The sequence below is a fragment of the Chrysemys picta genome, chromosome 20 (assembly GCF_011386835.1).
Source record: "Chrysemys picta bellii isolate R12L10 chromosome 20, ASM1138683v2, whole genome shotgun sequence".
Classification (NCBI taxonomy): Eukaryota; Metazoa; Chordata; order Testudines; family Emydidae; genus Chrysemys; species Chrysemys picta.
Window position 1 is genome coordinate 23,704,654 of NC_088810.1, and position 21,022 is coordinate 23,725,675.

The 21,022-nt window shown below is 48.0% G+C and overlaps 1 protein-coding gene and 1 long non-coding RNA gene across 2 annotated transcripts; both read right to left on the reverse strand.

Moving 5' to 3' along the window:
* Positions 1–3,782: 3,782 nt before the first annotated feature.
* Positions 3,783–6,201, reverse strand: LOC101948240 (protein MRP-126). The gene is made up of 3 exons (XM_005280620.4): positions 6,059–6,201; positions 5,436–5,600; positions 3,783–4,076 (listed from the first exon to the last, which is right to left on the reverse strand). Exons 1-3 carry the CDS (start codon positions 6,065–6,067, stop codon positions 3,909–3,911), a joined length of 342 nt encoding a protein of 113 aa, XP_005280677.1. The 5' UTR covers positions 6,068–6,201; the 3' UTR covers positions 3,783–3,908.
* Positions 6,202–12,951: 6,750 nt separating this feature from the next.
* On the reverse strand, positions 12,952–17,874 carry LOC112060076 (uncharacterized). Its single transcript, XR_002889365.3, has 3 exons — positions 17,545–17,874; positions 14,789–14,943; positions 12,952–13,272 (listed from the first exon to the last, which is right to left on the reverse strand). It is a non-coding gene; the product is annotated as an uncharacterized LOC112060076 (long non-coding RNA).
* Positions 17,875–21,022: the final 3,148 nt, after the last annotated feature.

Here is a 21,022-nt window from a genome sequence, read left to right on the forward strand (position 1 = left end):
ATCAAATGCACCCATTCCAAATGGGGGATAACCGTCAAGGCAGCAGTACTGCAGAAAAGGATCTGGGGGATTATGGTGAATCACAAACTGGATATGAGTCAACAGTGTGATGCTATTGCACAAAAGACAAATGTCATGCTGGGATGTATTAACAAGAGGGTCATAAGACCCAGGAGGTAATTGTTGTGCTCACCACTGGTGAGGCCTCAGCTGGAGTACTGTATCTAGTTTGGGGCACCACAGTTTAAGCAAAACATGAACAAACTGGGAAGTCCAGATGTGAGCAACAAAAATGTGTCAGAGGTCTAGAAAACATGACCTCTGAGCAAAGGCCAAAAGAACTGGGGCACGCTAAGACTAGAGAAGAGGAGGTTGATGGACACATGATAACACTCTTCCAGGATATAAATGGGACAATGATCAATTATTCTCCACGTCCAATGAGGGTAGGACAAGAAGAAATCAGCTTAGTTTGCAGCAAGAGTGATTCAAGTTAGATGTTAGGAAAAGCTTTCCGACAGCAAGGCTAGCTAAGCACTGGAACAGGGACCTCGGGAGGTCATGCAATCCCCATCCCTGGAAGTTTTTAAGAACAAGTTAGCTAAACCCCTGTCAGGGATGGTCTAGGGTATATTTAATCCTGCCTCAGCATGGGAGGATGGACTAGGTGACCTCTTGAGGTCCCTTCCTGTTCTACATTTCTATGATTTGATGATTCAATAATGCAACTAACAAGCATAGTAATTAATCGTCTTTAATCCTAATAAAGACAGCAGGACTTGCCACTATGGAGTTATGTGTTCCCACAAAACTTTTCTTTCACCCGTTTCTCTTTGAAATAGTTTCCCTTTAGCGTTTTACTACATTAAAATGAAGAACATCAGAATGGCCAGGCTGGGTCAGATCAGTTGTCCAGCTGTCCCAGTATCCTGTCTGCTGTGAGTGGCTAGCGCTGGATGTTCAGAGGGAATGAATAGAACAGGGCATTTTTGATTTATCTATTCCCTGTTGTCAAGTTCCAGCTTCTAGCAGTCAGAAGGGACAGGGACACCCAGTGCTTAGGGTTGCATCCCTGACCATCTTGGCTAATAACCATTGATGGATCTGTCCTCCTCGAACTTCTCTACTTCTCTTTTGAACCCTGTGATACTTTTTGGCCTTCACAACATCCCCTCGCAATGAGTTCCACAGGTTAACTGTGGGTTGTGTGAAGAAATACTTCTCTTTTTTCACTTGAAACCAGCTGCCTATTAATTTCATTGGGTGACCCCTAGTTTGTGAAGGGGTGAATAACACTTCCTTACTCACGTTCTCTACACCAGCCATGCTCTCATAAACCTCTATCATATCCCCCCTTAGTCATCTCTTTTCTAAGGTGAACAGTCCCACTCTTTTTCACCTCTCTTCATATGGAAGCTGTTCCATGCCCCTCATCATTTTTGTTGCCCTTCTCTGCACCTTTTCCAATTCTAACCCAGCTTTTTTGAGATGGGGCAACCAGAACTGCAGGCAGTATTCACAGTGTGGGAATCCCGTGGATTTAGATAGTGGCATTCTGATATTTTCTGTTTTATTATTTATCCCTTTGCTATTGGTTCCTAACATTCGGTTCGCTTTTCTGACTGGAGGCAGTTCTTGGGGGGAAGGCCCGGGGCTGAGGGTCAGGAGATCACCGCAGACGCCAAGTGGGACCTCGGACAAGTCAATTGATCTCTCTGTGCCTCAGTCCCCATCAGTACAAAGGAGATAATAATCCATCCTCTGTCTGTCTTTATTGTGTGAGTTCTCTGGGGGCAGGGCCTGTCTCGTACTATAGAGTGGGAGCCCAGCGGCATGAATCGTAGCTAGAGAGCATTGAAGGCCAGATCCAGGAAGGTGTTTAGGCTCCTGATTTCTGAACCTTAGGTGGTAGCATAATAAATAGCAATCATGTAATTAAAGCACTTGCCTAATGACTTTGGGTGCAGCTCCCAGGGGAAGTGTGGGCAGAGCCGTTTGGTAGCCGTTTTGCTGTCTAGACAGATTAAATCACATATTCAGATTGGAGCCGGGGCTGTTGTTCCATGACGGGGGGGTTGTCGTTATTGACGGTGCAGTTTCTTAGGAAGCGCTAATGTGGCTGAGAGGAGAATTAGTCCTGCATTTCTGGGGCTATTGCTGGTATTAGGAAACAGCCTCATGCTCTGTGTGAATGCAACGCCCTCCAGCATGGGGTGTCTGGGAAAGCCCACGGGAACTTCATTCCTATGCCGAGAGCCAGCACAAGGGCTGTGCACCCTCTTAACCCTGGGCCGGACCCCCGCGAGGGTGAATTTCACTCACAGTGAATTATAAAGAGGCCTCGGAGCCTTTTCCATCCCCAGTTCCCCTTCTGTGTCCAGAGACAATAGCCAGGAATCACTTCCCCTACCCCTGCAGTGCAGCCCCCTCCGAGGTCAAACACATCCGCTGCTCACCGCCCGCAGGACTAGGACAGGAAGCAAAGGAGAATAACGTACCCCAGCAAAAGTGCAGGGGACTTTTTAGCCAGGCAGAATGGAACTCCACACTGGCCATTGACTACGACACTTGGACTTTCTGGGACATGTTGCTATTGAGTTAATTAAAGCTGGCTAACACGTATTCCCAGTAGCCACAGGGTAATTTTGGTCTGCCGAGGGACCGGAGGGATGGGCAAGTACTCCGCACCCAGGGAACACAGGGAGACCTCGGGGCTGCCCCTTCTGTTTGCTGCAGTCTGTAGGGTGAGTGTGTACCAAGAAATCCGCACTAAGTATAAACCTTAACGATCATAAGCACTTCCTCCCCAACAAAGGGCTACGGCACAGACTCCGTATGCCGGGGAGCGGGGCCGCTGGCGGAGCCGAATGGACTCCCAGCCGTTCAGCAGGGATTAAGACCTAAATAGCTAAGGTTTGCCCAGGGAGATTCCTTTTCGTGGGTGCAAGGTTTCCCCATTACTACACCTTAGCCTGGAGATATTTTGCCCATTATATTTCTCATTGTGGGTCTCCTATGTGTGACTCCTCGCCCCTTGAAGTCAACGGAGTTCAGTGGGGCCAGAATTTCACCCTATGCCATTAGATTCTTGGGTTGGAGACATTCCACATCTTATACCTTGCAATGGACCTGTCTGATGGCTTTCACGTGTTATTCCCCATCATGGACATGCTGGGTAGGTTTTGCCCATGACCTTCCTGTTCACAGATGTACCTAGGACGGATCCTCAGCTGACATCAACAAAGCTAGGACATTTTACATCAGCGGGGATCTACCCTTGTGTGCTTTCCCCATTCTATTCCTTTCCATAGACACACGGTTTGTCCATCGTTACACCTTGTCATGGATATATTATATGTTTTGATTATTATATATTTTGCCATCGATACAGGAGATGGTCTGCCCATGGACCCCCGGTGGTGGATATGTGTGTGACCGCCTTGTCTGAGGGGTAGTATGAAAACAGGATCCCTTTGAATATGTTTCATTATTGTTGAAATGCACCTCATTCTCCACCCACTCTCACTTCTACAGACAGATAGATGCACCCCTCCCATCTCGCCCCCCCCCCATTAAATGGCTCTCGGTTTTCTCTGCTTCTGGGATTTTGAAAGCAGAAACTCCCCCCCTCCCCCCGGCCCCAGAAAGCAGAAGCCCCACCATGCTGAACCAGAGTGTTTTAGAAAAACAGAATAACTCTGAGAGCCCTGCCAAGGGGCACCCGCTGGCACATGGTACCAGCCTCCCAGGCAAACACCAATCAGAGGCAAACAAACTTTGAGAACTTTACAGCAAATCTTTATTGTCTCATGGCCGAATCGTCAGACCCCACCGAGGGGGAATCTCAGCAGCTTTGAGCTACTGTCTCGAGGCATTTGGCCCCAGCCTCAGACTTCGGCAGCCTGAGTTTAGTGCTGGTGTTGCTGCTGCCCTCCCTCTCCCTGGTGGATGTGCTCATGGGTGGCGATGGTCACCTTGGTGATCAGGACCATGAACTCCCCAAAGCTGAGCTGCTGGTCCCTGTTTTTGTCCAGGTCTTTGAACAGGTTATCGATGGAAGCTTGGTCCCTTTGTCTCTGCAGGAAAAAGGGAGGGGGTAAGTGGCATTAGTTGCAGCTGGCTCCTGCCCGTACGAGACGAGATGATGACACAGGAAACTCTCCACCCGACAGCCCCACCAGAACCCTCATGCACAGGAGAACGAGCGCGAGGGGCCACCGGGATCAGCCAGGCATCCTTCAGTGACCACACAGCCCAGTTAGGAGGGTACAGGAGTGCGAGCCTGTTCCTGCCTGCTCTGCCCTTCGGTTTCCCCTGGGGATAATGCTCCCTACCCCTTTGGTAAAGTACACTGAGGTCTACAGCTTCAAACCACTGTAGCAGAGCTGGGCATTTGTATTCAGGGGTCAGGGCTGTGGTGCCCACCTTTCATCTCCCGCCCCACCAGCTAACCGGGTCCTTAAACACCGAGCATCTCTTGCCCTTCCCCTGATGGGCTCACTCCTGATTACAGACTAGAATGGCTCTGCCTGGTTTTCCAGGGAGAAAAATCAAATCATAGCCTCGCTCTCATCATCTTTAGATTTCGAGGTGCTTTACCAAGGAGGCCAGTATCATTTTCTCTCATGGGAAACTGAGGCACAGAGCAAGCAGGGACTTGCCCAAGGTCACCAGCAGAGCTAGGAGATGAACCGAGGTCTCCTGAGCCCCGTCCGGTGCCCTGCCCACGAGGCTATATCACAGCGAGGGAGACATGCCAGCTTGCCAGGGGCATGAGCAACACAGCGCACGTGATGGGTGTGATCATGCTGAAGAGAAATTGCGATCGGTGTGTAGAAAAGGAGTTGGGAATACACTGGGGGCGGGGAAGGGGGTAGACAGCAGAAGTAAATACAGTACAGAGCACAAGAGTGGTTAGCGACTGCCATGCTGCCGTCAAATGTTTCCTGGTGCCCTATAGTTCCCAAGAAGCCCTTTCCAGCTGTTCAGACACCACAGTGAGGAGGGCTTTATAAGCCGAGATAGACTCTCTGCAACAAAACTGCACCAATGTGTCTGTTGTGAGACAGCGGCAGAGCAAAACACTCTGCTTTTGATGTTCCCAAATTCAACCGCTTGAGCCCCTATGGCACATGTACCGGATCTCGCCGGATTCCTTTGCAAAACTGCAGTCAGCTAATGAAAGTCAAACGCCTGGGATTTGGGGTGAACAGAGAGAGGAGGTGAAAGGATCTGAGCCCCCCGTTCCATTTCTACGGACCAAGGAGTGCTGGAGAATTGCCCCCACCCTGTTCTAGTCACATTCAGCTTTCCAGAACGTGGGCCAGACCCTCAGCTACGGTACGTCAACGTTGCTCAGTTCTTGGCAGTGAAAGATCTGGCCCATTATTCTACCGCCTGCAGAGTACAAGTTAAGCTGCCCCGACATCACTCACCTTCAGGAAGTTCACAAGCTGCTTGTCAATCAGCTGCTTCAGCTCCGACTTGGTCAGGGTGTCGAAATGCCCGACGCGGACCGAATATTGGTGGAAAATGTTGATGATTGTCTCAATGGCTTTTTCCAGCTCAGAAAGGTCCCCCTTGATCGTTTGCTGGGTGCTCTGAAAGGGAAACCATTGGGCTGAATTTTAGAGGAGCCCAACTGGAAGAAACCGCAATGGACCTGATTTTCAGGCAGAGCTGAGCAGGCACCCTCTGAAAATCAGGTGCTCTTAAAATGCCTCACGCTGGGTGGTCAAAAATTGAAATAGCTCATTGCCAAGATGCATCCAAAATTAGACACATGCAAACTCAACCGGCAAGACAGCATTACCGATGAACCATGCCTTCATCACAGCACCCGGAGCAGCCAAGCTAGGTCTGAAAGTGCTTCCAGATATTGCAACGGTTCGCTGCATTTAGGAGTCACACTCACAGATAAGGCAGGAAGAAATAGGCTGCTAAGACTCCGCCTAGACGCAGGAAAAGTCTTCACCATTCCCCTTAAGCTACACGCTTTAAAAGAGAATATTAACGTGAGACAGGAAATTCAGGTCACCTGTTACACTCGGACACTCACCTGATTCATTTTGTGCAAGGGAAGAGCGAGAAAGAACCAAGAGCAAGAAAGAAGGTGGAATGAGGAGGGGAAGGAGGGCGTCCCCTTTTATAGTCTGTCCAGCCGTCTGCTCCGTCCCCCCCTTGCAAAACGCTTCTATCTCACCTGATTGCAGTACAGCCCGTTACGCACCCAAGCATTGCCTAAGGTTTTCATACAGTTCCTTAAATGGAATTCCTGTGGCTTTTTCTGCAACTTCAGATGCTTGGAGCTTGGCACACCAGAGAGCTCAGAGCTGTGTCTCAGGGCTGTGGACCCCCCACCCCCCTTCTGCCACCACCTCTTCCCGGTTGTGACTACATGTTGCAACAATTGATTCGGCCTGTGTTCTCTCTCTTTCAGAAAGGCGTCAAAGAGCGGGGGGGGGGGGAGGGCATTGGATGGTGAGAGCAGGTCTAAGTAATGGATCAACTTTGGTCCCCTGCACTTTCTTGGGACCATATTATTCCGTTTTCACCAAAGCCTGGGGTGTTAGTGGAAATGCTTGTGTCCCCCTGCACCTCCATACGGTCGGTTTTATCACCTCCCAGCCAAGCACAGCAGCATGGCTGTATAGAAAGTGGAGGGCCCAGGAATGAGAGGCCTCCTGCTTCAAAAGTGTCTTACTGGTGCTTAGACACAATGGTGCCGGGAGAGTCAAACACACGACGGCGGGAGAGACAGACGGAGGGGTGCCTGGGTGGATGGAAGGAGGGAGGAACGGAGAGAAGGAAGAACCGGTCATCTTGAAACGCTGCTTAAGATCCAACAAAGAAGAGAGAAAGCTGCTCTAAAGGGCATCTTCTGATCTAGGGGGACCTTTGGATGCTGTGCAATACCATCATGGCCAGTGGTACATCATCTGCCCCTCCCTTCTATACAGGGGCACGTCGGAGGTGGACAAAGGTGGGCATGGCGTTCTGCCCAGTCCTTAGATGTCCCTGGGGGATGGCTATAGTTACGTCAGGAGCTGCTCCAGCCCTCGATGGCCCCAGGAGCTGGGAGATGGAGAACTGGCTCAGAGCCCCCCCTCATCCTTTGCTGCCCTGAGCACGGGGTTCAGCCATCAGGCTGGAACATGTTTATAACCCAGAGTGGTTCCAGGGATGTAGGCCACAACCCTGCATTTTTCATGGCCAGTTTATCCCGAACTGCCTTAAGCTTAAATAGCTCTTCTGCCTCCCTGGTGTGTCTCTCTCTATAGACAGTACTCAGAGCCCCACCACCAGGCTAAGCAAGGAAACTCCTTTAGTCTTCTCCCATACACCGACCCCGGCCCCAGAGACAGAGCAGCAGGGAATTCACAGGCAGGATAAAGGCAAATGTTTCATATTCTGAGGTTATAACACGAGAAAATCTAGGAATTGCGGAAGAACTGGAAGGTGGAGGGAGTTGCCCTAGTAGAAATTGCCGTGAAGAGACTTAGAGAATTGACAAGGAACTGCTTATTATCTCACCGCCGCAACTCACGTCACCCGCAGCTCACGTCACCCGCAGCTCACGTCACCCGCAGCTCACGTCACCCGTAGCTACGTTTTCTCGTCCCATTCCGCTTCCCTCCTCACTCACTGTTCTCTCGTTCTAAGGCAGCAAAAGGAAACCGCTGCTGGGTTTGGGGGAGTTCTAGGGGCTCAGAGGTTTTCTTCCTGGAGCATGCCTTCGTGGCTAGCCACAGTCAGTCTAGTGATCATGACCATGAACTCACTGGAGCGGAGCAGTTGGTCTTTGTTGCTGTCTTTGGAGATAGCATTTCATTTCTGTTGGGGAAGGAGATAACAGAAATCTCTGACTAGGAAAAGAAGTGACCATGATGCAGTAAATTCCTCCATCCCACCCCATGATGGAGCCTTTGCCCATCATTTCTTAGGGTACGTCTACCCTGCACACACACAAAAAGTGTGTGCGTAACTTGAGTTAAAATGGCAGCGAAGACACAGCAACTCCGCTTGTACCTCAGGTTAGCAGCTCAAGGGAAAGCCCGTAGGGCAGCCCGGGGTTGAAGACATACCATTATGCAGGTGTGGTTGTCTACCAGTAAGAGTTGTGGGGATTGCTCTGCTGTGTATACCGCATGCAGGGAAGTCATTCACAGCTGCTGTGTGCTCACCCTGTTTGAAATGAATAATGGGCATCTATTGCCGATGTGCGAGTTACTGGGGCTGTAAACACCTTCGATAGGCTGTCGATTTATTTCTTAGTCTCTAAATTTCTTCCATGAAAGATTAAAAGTTGGGACCAAACATATTAAAATTAGATTTACCTGACTCACCGAAAAGAACCAGCAAGGCTAAAACAATCCAAGAGGCGTCAGGAGCCCTCGGGCTGGGAGAATTGCTGTATGTGCTCTGCACTGCCTGATGATGAAATGTTTCCTGCTGTGCTGATTCTGTTCAGTTCTCCGCATATCCCCTTAAGGGGTTCAGAGGGCCCTGAGGCAACGAAGTTCAAACCGCAGCAACTTGCATCTTCTTCTGGGGGTACCTGACATGGAGGGGTCACACCCTGTGACTCCCATACACCTGAGAGATTCAATCCAAAGGATCCTAACGGTCAGATCCATTGAGCATGAGTCTTTCCATTGACGTCAATGGGCTTTGTACCAGGCCCTAACTAAGAGCAAGGGATCTAACCCTCAGCACCTTATACATCCCCTCTAGATTCGGCCCGCTTTGTTGATGTGTGGGCCGCTGTCCATCCAGGATGGAAGGTCTTGTCGTTAAGATGCTGGGGTAATAGCCAGAAGGTCCAGGGTCCGGTTCCACCTCTAGATCTCTCTACGGCTCAGTTTCCCCATCTGTGACATGAGGATAACGTTCTGTCTTTCTTCCACAATTGGGTGGATTTGTCTATTTAGTTTACAAGCTCTTTGGGGCAGAGATTCTCTTATGTGCATGGGCAACACTTTGCAAGGTGTCCGTTGTGGCCATTAGGTTTTACTGTATATAAATAATAGCATGGGCCCAATGCCCAAATGTGATTGGCCCATATTGTTATTGGCCTTTTTCAAAGTGGCCGAGCCCCATTGACTTCAATGGAGAGTTGCTGATTTACAACAGCCGATAATAATTCTAATTTACCAGTGATTTCTCCCTGACCCAAACTGCGTTTCCAATCCCCAGCGGCCAGCAGAAGTTGAAAAGTTTACTTTTACTTTCCAAAAGGAGTTTCCTTGCTCAGTGGGGTTTTTCAAGCTGTCAGCACTCCACTGTTTGCAGAGACGAGACTGTGGCACTTGCCTGGAGGGCTCTCAGGTCAAAAGCGAAGCAAGATTTTCTGGTGACCTTATATCAAAATGCTTCCCCTGTGGATTAACTCGGCTTTCACAAGGTTTTTATTTCCACCCGCCTTGGAATGATCATCGCAAGGGCTCTGCTAAATGGAGCTCCACCACACGTCGTCTGCTAAACGGGGCTGCACATCGGCTTGTTTCACCGTCGCGCCTTCCGTTGCGTTCGCATCTGCTGTAAGTGCAATTTCCTAACTCCCAGCCATCGTCCCCTCTCTGTCACAGTAAGTCACAGACCTCCTGGCGGGGGATCTTTTCCTGGCTGCTAAGTCAGAGGGTCGTCGCTCGATTTACTTCTCCACCTCTGTACAATCAGCTTCAGGATCATGGCTGCTGTCAGTCACGGCATGCAAAAAGAAGTAATGTCTGCAAGCCCCCTCCTGCCTCCTGGGCTGGGTCTGAGCCAGGCCATTCCCGGGCAGCCCTGAGGAGATCTGAGCTGCTGGGATGGTTTGACACCGTCAGGGATCTCCCTGTAGGACAGTGATCTAGGGTGACCAGATGTCCCGATGTTATAGGGACAGTCCCGATTTTTGGGTCTTTTTCTTATATAGGCTCCTATTACCCCCCATCCCCGTCCCAATTATTCACACTTGCTGTCTGGTCACCCTACGGTGACCCTCCCAGGCCCAGTAGATGGTCTCTAAGGCCACGCCGCAGTGGCGGAGTAGCACAAAGCAGCTCTAAGAAAGAAGAGGGACTGCGATGGGGAGCAGCTGGAGGGCGTCTCAATGCCCCTTTGCTGAGGACCCTAGTAAAGATTGCGATTTTGAATGTCAGCCCCTGGCAGCACCTAGGCTGGGCGCAGATCCAGAGTGTGACTGTCTCTGCCTCAAAGCGCTCACGCTCCACGGGGTGGAAGGGGCAGTGTCCCCCTTTTTACAGATGGGGGAGAGGGAAAGAGACTTGCCCACAGTCACAGAGAGGCTGCAGCAAAGCCAAGAAAAGACCCGATGGCCCCTGAGCTGTCAGCCAGGTGCCTCATCCGTAAGACCAACCTTCTTCCCAGAGTTGAGCCCAGGTGCTCAGCAGATGTAGATCAGCGTCGTTATCATAGAATCTCAGGGGTGGAAGGGACCTCAGGAGGTATCTAGTCCAACCCCCTGCTCAAAGCAGGACCAACCCCAACTAAATCATCGCAGCCAGTTATGCTGGCTGATAGCAGCTGTGAATCTGGCCCTACATTGTCCAGGATCACCATGCCGTGATTTGCACTAATGCTACATAGTCCTTCACTGCTGGTCCTGGCTTTCCATTCTGCAGCTATCAGGCTGTTTACTGGCTAATTATTGTGATTTCAGAGCGTGTTTGGCCTAATAAATTATCCACGTTAGTAAAGTGTCATTACAATGAGTGGTGGCATTTGCTCCCTGTTGCACAATAGCACCAGCCTATTTCTCTTCATCCTCAGGCTTGACATTAATGCGTTCTCATTCATTTGCTGCAAGACTGAAATGACGGGGTTGTTTTTTTCCAAGCAAAGTGCTGATTTATTGCCACATCCCCTCCACCGCGGTTTAATTCTGATCTCTGTGCCGGAAAGGAAATGGCCCCCTCGACACATCCGGAGGGCGGCGGTACGTGCACCCAGCCCAGACTGTTTGTTTCACAAGATCTCGTTAAGGGGGCTTGATTCTCCGTCTCAGTAGGGGAGGAGGAAGGGTCGACTTGCTTAAGGCAGCAGTGTTAGGAATAGAACCCAAGTCTGCTGACTTAACTACAAGTCACTTAGGCCAAAATATTTAAGAGGCCTCTAATGATGGGTGTTTCCGTTTTTGGCCTCTTGTTCTGTTTGTACAGCTCCTAGCGCTATAGAGTCCTGATCCGTGGCTGGGTCTCCTAGCTGGCCCTGATTGTGGGTGCTGACCATTAGCTAATCTCAGCTCTTTTGAAAATCTACCTCCTGATTTTCAGAGCACCTGGAGCTCCCGTTGACTTCAACTGGCACTCCCATAAATCACGCCGAAAGGGTCTTAAGTGGAGTGTCCAAACATCTAGGCATGCAAAACCAGAAGTCACTTTTGGAAACACTGGTTTGACAGAGGCTGATTCCCAGGGGTTTAAGCTGCAGCGGTGGGTGCCCACCCCTTCGGAAAACCAGACCTTTTTATGGCATGATCCTGCAAAAAATGCCAAGCCCCCTCAGTTGCCATTAGGGCCATGGGAATTGAGAGAGATCAGCATCTCTCAGGGGCACCCAACACTTTGCATCTCTCTGGGCCTTGGACAGGTAAAACAGGGACAATAAGGCTTCCTTATGGAGGACATAGGAATAGCCAGACTGGCTTGGCCCAGTGGGTCTTTCCAGCCCAGGAGTTTGTCTCTGACAGAGGCCAGCACCAGTTGCTGCAGCAGAAGGTCTAGGAACCCCTGCAGAAGATGGTTATAGAATAAGCAACCCACGTAGAGATCTTGTTCTTGAATTCAATTGCCTACATGTGAGCGGGGAGTTTAGAGAGACACGCTGCGGGAGGCCAGATCTTTTACTGGACCAACTTCTGCTGGGGAGAGAGACACGCTTTTGAGCTTCCACAGAGCTCTTCCCCAGGTCTGAAGAAGAGCTCTGGGTATCTCGAAAGCGTGTCTCTCTCCCCAACAAAAGTTGGTCCAATAAAAGGTATCGCCTCCCCCACCGTGTCTCTGGGACCAACATGGCTACACCAACACTGCATACAGGGGAGTGTGTGAGGCTGAATTTATTACTGTTTGTAAGGGGCATTGCGCTCCAAAGCTCTGGGGAAGTGCAAAATGGTCTTCTGAAATCAAAGGCGGCTAGCTCATTTCACAACCCAAACAAGTGGGAAGCCTGCAACAGCTGGCAGGGGCCCCATTTCTCAACAGGTTTGTCAGCTAACTACCAGTTGCAGCATTTTGGGCTGAGCTCGGGAAATTGCATTTGTCACTTTGTGTTCTGAGCTGCGGGGAGCAGCAGGTTTACCGGAGAGGCAGCATTCTTAGCAAGACTCAACTGGCCGTACCCGGCCTCGCTCTGGTTTGAACGGGGACCATTCCAACTGCTCTCTCCTGCTCCTCACTGGAATTTTTCTGCCTTTCTGTTTGCAACCGGTCTAACAAGGCATGTTTGCACACCATCAGCCCCACGCAACATAAAGATATATTCACAGAGAGTCTTTCCTCCAAGCGCTGAGTACACTCTCCGTGTGTATCGCTATATAGTGAAGAGGAAAGAGTGTCTTGCAGTCAAGACACTAGACTGGGATTCAGGAGTTGTTGAATACTGGGTGAATTGGGACCGGTTCACTAGGGGGGAGATTTTTTTTCAAAGACGCTCAACTCCCATTTAGCCACCAAAATAATTGGCCTTTATTTAGTGCCTTCTGACCTCGGCATCCACGAATCAATGAAATGCAGTGCAAGGAAACCACGTTTTCCTTGTCTCGAATTTGGCTTCTCTGCAAGCTGATCTGCTCGGACAGCCCCTGCACCCCACTGATTTCCCCGGGACTCTGTGCATTGCTAAGGGTCTAATCATGAAAATCAGCTTGCAGAGTCAAAGGAACAAGGTCAGAGGCCGTGATCCTGATTGGAGTCTCTAGGCATTACTGCAAGACAAATAATAACAACAGACTGAGAGCTTTAATGAAGCTTTATTATCTTTATTATCCCATGGCATTACATCTGTCATATAAGCAGATAGTTCACATCTCACTGTAACACAGTGGAAAGAAATCTGTCCTAGTCAATTCATATTTTTTTTACAAATGATAAGATCTTTCCCTGGTTACATTGGAGGATGGGGAAGATGCTTCTAGTTGTCGTGTAATTTGTCATGGGTACAAATGAGCAATGTGGTTATCAGTATCATATACTCCTTAAAGTTAACACTGTGATCCTTATTTACGTCCAGCTCATCAAATATGCTTTGGAGTTCATGCGGGTCGTTCGGATGCTGTTGAGAAAGTGTGGGAAGGGGGGACATGGTATTACTTGCAGCAGATTCTTTCTAGGAAGAGGGCTGATTAGAGCCGCCTGAAAAATGCAAAACTAGCCGCGTGAAACATGGTGACATTTGGAGGTTTGCATGTCGATTTGGTCTTTAATTTTGCCATCCTCTAAAATTGTCAAGAGCATCGTTATCACGTTTTCCATTTTTTTAAAAAGGCATCCCTTGTTGGCAAAATATGTAAAGTTTGTGCATCGTTAACCATTTTTCAAAAGAAAACGTTGGGTTTTTTTAAAAGGCCTTTTTTGATTAAAAAAATGTTTCATCTGGAAAATGTTGACCAGCTCTGGAAATGCAAATTATGCAACAAGCTTCTAAACCTGATCATAGAATCATAGAATATCAGAGTTGGAAGGGACCTCAAGAGGTCATCTAGTCCAACCCCCTGCTCAAAGCAGGACCAATTCCCAACTAAATCATCCCAGCCAGGGCTTTGTCAAGCCGGGCCTTAAAAACCTCCAAGGAAGGAGACTCCACCACCTCCCTAGGTAATGCATTCCAGTGTTTCACCACCCTCCTAGTGAAATAGTTTTTCCTGATATCCAACCTGGACCTCCCCCACTGCAACTTGAGACCATTGCTCCTTGTTCTGTCATCTGCTACCACTGAGAACAGCCGAGCTCCATCCTCTTTGGAACCCCCCTTCAGGTAGTTGAAGGCTGCTATCAAATCCCCCCTCATTCTTCTCTTCTGGAGACTAAACAATCCCAGTTCCCTCAGCCTCTCCTCATAAGTCATGTGCTCCAGCCCCCTGATCATTTTTGTTGCCCTCCGCTGGACTCTTTCCAATTTTTCCACATCCTTCTTGTAGTGTGGGGCCCAAAACTGGACACAGTATTCCAGATGATGATTTCCTCCAAACCCTCTGGGGCGGATGCTGATGTCTACAAGCAAAAGCCACGGGACTGTTCCTGTCCCAGCGAGACCAGCTGTTGCATGGCTGGTTCCAATCTTACACCCTGGTAACTCCATTGACTTGACTGAAGCGACTCCTCATTTGCTCTGGTGTACAGCAGAATCAGGGCCAATAGCACCCTCAGATTAAAAGAGGTGCAAACCCTGAGACAGGACGCAGCAATTTTTATTGGAGCACCCTTTTCCCAAGACTGCCCGGGGAGCGGGGACCAAATTCTGGCCTCAGCTGCATGGCTGACGTCAATGGGGTTATTCCAGATTCACAGGGAGCTCAGAATCTCGTCCTGTGTCAGGATTTTAATGGAATAAAGATGGGAGGCAGCAGACAGAGGCGAAATACTAAAACAGAGCGGCTTTTAACTTCAGAATGTCTGGGAATAGTGTCTAGCTGCATTGAAGCTATGGACGCTGAAAGAAATTGCCTTCACGTGGACCACACCAGTGTGATTAGAGCAGAATCCGGCCCATTGACCCAGTCCCTGCCCACTGAAATGTCCTTCCATTCCTCCCGGGGCAGGACAAGCTCACCCATCTTGGGCTGACTCACCTGCAGCAAGTTCCCAAGCTCCTTCTGAATCAGGCATTTCAGTTCCCCCTTGGAGAGCTTGTCATGATGAGGCTCCTTGCACGAATATTTGTGGAAGATTTCGATGATGGTGCCAACCGCACCTTCCAGCGGGGTCAGCATCTTCCTGGAGAAACCTGAAAGGGGAGAGGGAGACCTGTAGCAGCAACTGGAGCGTCTAAAACCTGAAGTCCCCCTCCCACACACCCACACTCCTTTCAGCATTCATTCATGGCGATAATTTGATGGGCAAAGAACCTCGATTAGGAAAAGGCAACCGGGGCCAGATCCTCATCTGGTGCCAATGGGCAGAGCTCCACTAAGGCCAATATTATTATTATTTGCAGGACTGTAGTACCGAGGGGTCCCATTGCGCTAGGCGCTGTACATAGTAAAAGACAATCCCTGCCCCAAAGCATTTACAGTTGAAATAGACAAGACAAACCAAAGCAGAGAGTTTGGAAGTGACTTGTCTAAGGTCAGCCAGCAGATGAGTCACTGAGCCCCAATCCAGTCCCCTACCCCAATGAACCGTGCCACCTCTTTCACCAATGGAGCCTCACTGATTTACACCGGTTAAGGATCTGGCCTGTGACGCTAACAGGGTTTGCTACGCATGCAAGCTCAGCTAAAACTGATTTGTGGTTAACTAATGCTACATTCATGAACATTGGAATTAGCAACCCAAAACGTTCACCCCCTTCCTTACAGATGATGCATCCAAGATCTAAGCCAAAACAGGGAAAGAAGCAGGGAAAGAATATTTCGATAAGTTAGATGTATTCAAGCCACCAGTTCATCTTAGGGTACTTGCGGAACGAGCTGAAGCAATCTCAGAGCCATTAGCCATTATTTTTGAGAACTCCTGCAGGACAGATGAGATCCCAGAGGGCTGGAGAAGGGCAAGCGAAGCACCTGTCTTTAAAAAGGGAAAAAGGGGACCCGAGGAATTATAGACCAGTCAGTCCAACTTTGATCTCTGGAAAGATACTGGAACAAATGATTAAACAATCCATTAGTGAGCACCTAGGGGATAATGGGCTGTGATAGGGAATAGCCAGCATGGATTCGTCAGGAACAAATCATGCTAAGCTAACCTAGTTTCCTTCTTTGAGCAGGTTACTGGCTCAGTGGATGGGGGGAAGCAGCAGACATGATATGTCCTGATTTTTAGTCAAGCTTTTGACTCGGTCCACCTGACATCCTCATAAGCAAATCAGGGAAATGCGGCCTAGATGAAATGTGAGGGCACGACTGGTTGAAAGGCCAGAGTAGTTGTCAGTGGGTCACTGTCAAACTGGAAAAGCATATCAGGGACTCTGCCATGTTTCCATCAATGACTTGGATAAGGGAGTGAAGAGTATATTTATCAAATCTGTGGAAGACACCGAGCTGGGAGGGGTTGCAAGCACTTTGGAGGCCAGGATTTGAATTCAAAATGACCTTGGCAAATTAGAGAATGGGTCTGGAATCAACAAGATAATAAATATAAGATAAAGATAAGTACAAAGAACTACACGTAGGAATTAAAAACCAAATGCATAACTACAAAATGGGGAACCACTGGCTAGGCTGTAGAACGGCTGAAGAGGACCTGGGGGGTTTAGTGACTCACAAATTGACTATGAGTCAGCAATGTGAAAAAGGCTAATACCATTCTGGGCTGGATTAACAGGGGCGTCGTACGTAAGACATGGGAGGTAATTGTCCTGCTCTACTCAGCACTCAGGAGGCCTCGGCTGGAGTGCTGAGTCCAGTTCTGGGTGCCGCACTTTAGGAAAAATGTGGACAAATTGGAGAGAGTCCAGCAGGGAGCAACAAAAGTGAGAAAAGGTTCAGAAAACCTGATCTGTGAGGAAAGGTTAAAAAAAACGGGGCATGTTCAGTCTTGAGAAAAGAAGACTGAGGGGGAACCTGATAAGTCTTCAGATATGTGAAGGGCTGTTATAAAGAAGATGGTGATCAATTGTTCTCCGTGTCCCCCTGAAGGTAGGACAAGAAGTAATGGGCTTAATCTGCAGCATGGAAGATTTTGGTTACATATTAGAAAAAACATCTTAACTCTAAGAGTAAAGTTGTGGAACCGGCTTCCAAGGGAGGTTGTGGAATCCCCATCATTGGAGGTTTAAGAACAGGTTGGCCAAACCCTTGTCAGGGCTGGTCTAGGCTTACTTGGTCCTGCCTCAGCGCAGGGGGCTGGACTTCATGACTTCTAAAGGTCCCTTCCAACCCGACGTTTCTATGATTCTATGAAAGGTCGTCCCAGACAAACAAGTGTTAACTATGTGCCAAGCTACCTCCATGGCACTGCTTGGCGAAAACAACCAGGGAAGCGGCCGGCTGTATTACGTGCAGATGATACAGCCTACAGCACGACAACATGTTTGTACTCCGGTGAGCCCATCCTGTCTCCTCCCACCCACCCCTGTTCGGTCCATTCACCTGCTACATTTTTGCACTAACTTCGCTCTTTGGAGCAGGAACACGTTTGTGGGGTGCCTCACACAATGGGGCCCTGACCTCGGTCGGGGCCTCTAGTCACTGAAATAATAAGTAACACTATTAGTTAATTCTATTCTAACCCACCGTTAATGTGGGTAGGAAGAGATACCTGGTACTTCTTGGTTTCTCTGTTCTTCTAGGTAACATGGCTATTTCTGAGTTTAACTAAGCTTTTAAACATTGCTTCACGAAGGCGAGAGATTAAAGCGGACAGGATATCTTAAAATCGGACTTACCTGGCTTACCAAGAAAATGGAACCGCTGAAAATGCGACCAAGCAAGAGTGAAGAGAGCTGGGGCTGGTGTCTCTTTTATATTCTATCCAGACTGGCAGCCACCACCCCTCATCTTCAAACACCTTGTAGAGCCTGAGTGATGATAGTCAGTCAAAAATACATTCCCAGGCATTGCTTAAGGTTTTTCCGGCTCTTGGTGTTGAATGAGTGTTGGGATTTTTTCCAGCACCACATCTGTGTATGGGATTGCTCGCCCTTGCTCCCACTCAAGTAGCTGGAGGGAATCGTTAATTATAATGAAGTTCCTAAGATGCTTGGAAGCAAATAAAATTCAAGCAGTAATTACCCAGCTTTTCATCCTCCTAGGATTAATTAATATTCCCAGCATAGGGAGGCCCCCTCTGTTCTGAATGGACATTAAAGATCCCAGTGGTGGTTGGGTTTGTTTTTTCGTTTGGTCAGGATTGGGGTTCCCCCTACTATCTTTGGCCAACATCTCTTGGACCCAGATGAAATCTTTGGGTAATCTGAGAGACCATATTATGCCTAGTAAGGTATTAGTGGTGCTTTTGGAAGTGGAGAATTTCCTGGAGAAAGTTTTATCAGTAGACTTGGAAGGATTAGACTTTTTTATTGGTAAAATGTTGGTAAACATCAATTTGACTGTACACACCCAAACAGCAAAGAAATATTTCCACCTGTAATATCGAAATGTACAGATAGGCAAAGTTAGACAAACGCTGCTGGAGAACTTCTTAGAGTTTGATTTAAGGATATTTCCTGGTGTATTTTGACACCGGATGTTGACAATTCGTATACACTTTGTTTGAATCTCAATAAACACTGTTTATTGTCTCAGCCTCCCACAATTTCCTGCAACCATGAAAATTGAAATGGATAAAAAATCTTTTTTAAAAATGCTTAAAAATAAACATTATTATTATCCATCACAATGATTATTATTTTTAAATTGAATTCTGCCGAGCCTGTTTATCAAGTAGGGAGGTTTCCGAAAGGTGAGCAGACCCGGGACTCTGACAGAAATTTGCTGCACCGTTGGATCCCCTCATTTGAAAATGCTTGGTCCCCAGGGCTCTCACTCGCTGTCCTTGGCCATGCAATCTGCATTCTCCCAGGGGAGCCCATTTCCTACTGCTGCTGAGGCCTCTTTCACTAAGGGCCTTGAAAAATAAGATCCGGGTCTTCAGCTGCCAAACTGGGAGGGACTGAAGCATAGACTTGATGATCACCACAGCATAAAATCTAGATCATAACTTTCTAATTATATTGTTTTAGCAAACTCCACACACTATTTACATATTAAATTAAAAGGACGGGAGAAACAGCTTCATTGTGTGAGTGTTGTAAGTAGGTTTGAAGGATTAGATTTTTATCGGTCAATGTTGGCAAGCGTCAATTTCACACACACGTAATCAGACCAACAAATATTTACATAGATACTAATCAAAATGTACTGATCGGCACAGTAAGCAGAATGCTGCTTGTGAATGTTTAGAGTTTGATTTAAGGGAATTTATGTAGTATATTTTCATGTGATGTTGACAATTGGTGTTTTAAGGGTTATAAAGCTTTAATTGTTTGAATTCCAACATCTACTGTCATTACAGTATTATTATCTGTCCCACCCTCGCAACTGTGAAAATGTAACTCGATAAAAAAATAAACGTTGACATTATCCATTGAAATTATAAAAAAATAAAAATCAGATTCTGCTAAGCCAAGTCACAAGTATCCATTTTCTCCTTTACTTTGAAGAACATAGGAATGGCCGTACCGGGTCCATCTAGCCCAGCAGCCGGCCGGTACCAGAGCCTCAGGGGGAGTGTACAGAACAGGACAGGTGAAGTTATCCACCCCGTCTTCCCCTCCCCGCTTCTGGGAGTCAGAGATTCAGATCGCCACAAGCTCAGCCTTGCACGGGGTTTATAACTAGCTTTGGCGTCGTATCCGTGGTAGGTGTTGGCACAACCTCACTTCCCAGCCTTTGGTGTCGTTCTTTTTTGTGGTGTATTTTGCACACTTCCGACCTGATCTTGCAAATCTCACTCACCTAAGGGTGGCCTTTATGTCCTGCCATTAGCTCGGGAAGGAAGCAGGTTTCAATTTCTCCACTTCCAAAAGGTTTTCATAAATAGGGAGGAAAGAAATCATTGTCCAGATGCTGGTGACATACGCCTTGGCAGCAGGAACCTAAAATAGAGCTAATATCAGCCAGGGAAGTTTGATTGGAAGCGGGTATATTTCATATTCTTGTAACTATTCTTGCCCCATTGTGGGGAAGATCCAGACGGGATGTGGGTAGCTGGAACCGGTCAACATTTTCCCATCAAAAACATTTTTCAACCCCCCAAAAATGGCCTTTTTAAAAGAGACGATTTCTCCCAAAATAGGAATATAGGACTTGGGAGGAACCTTCTGGGTTATTGAGTCCAGCCCCTGCTATCAGAGCCAACACCATCATGTAATCCCCTTCATCAAGTCCCGTAACAGGGTATTGGCCTCTAAAGCCAGAGGCGCTCGCTTGGAAGACTAGTTACCCTGTTTCCACTGGGAGGATGCTCCAGACCCTCCCTCCTCTGATGGCCAGGAATCTTCTTCCCATTTCCAGCCTCAATTTATTCATCCCCATTTGTTGTTGTACCAACATCGTCTTTTAGCTCCAAAGCATTTACCCCGACTGATGTATTTCTGGAGAGCAGGCAAACCCCCTCTCAGCCTTCCTTTCGCTAAGCTAAACGAGCCACGTTCTCTTAGTCACCTCTCATCAATCTTAGTAGCTCCATCTCTGCACCTGTTCCAGTTTGAAATCGTCTTTCTTGAACCGAGGTGACCAGAAATGGGCCCTGTATTCCAGATGAATGCCTTGTCCTGTGGCATCCGTCCTTCTCTTTCTCTATGACAAATACCTTGCCTGATATGTCCAATATTCATCGATTTCAAAATATGTTTTTTTTTTTCAAATGAAACTTTGCAAACTCACAATGTTCAGCTTTCAAAAACCAAAGCAAACAAAACACCAAAATGTGGGAGTTTTTAAAAAAACTGGGGGGGAAATACATACAGAACAGTCCCTCCAAAAATCACATTTTTTTTAAATTTCTTGCCAATGTATTGACAGAAAATACCATTTTCCAGCCAACTTTTGTGACAGCAGCTAACTTCTACACTACCTTGTGTGGCATTGATTTAACAAAACCTGAAGCTCTCACAAAACTCACCTGTTCGGAAGTTTTGATTGTAAATACAAAACTCGGGATAAGGGTGGCTGAAAGGGTCACGAATCGTAGGATTCTGGGTCACCGCTTTGCATGGGCACTGTGTGAATTCAGTGCTCCTTCCCTTATGATAGGTACCAAGTGTGCACCGTGCTTGGCAAAGATACAGACCTGATCCTCGGTTCCAACCAAGGTCTGCTCCAGGGGGTCGGGTGCTAAATTCCATCTTTGCACATTTCTAA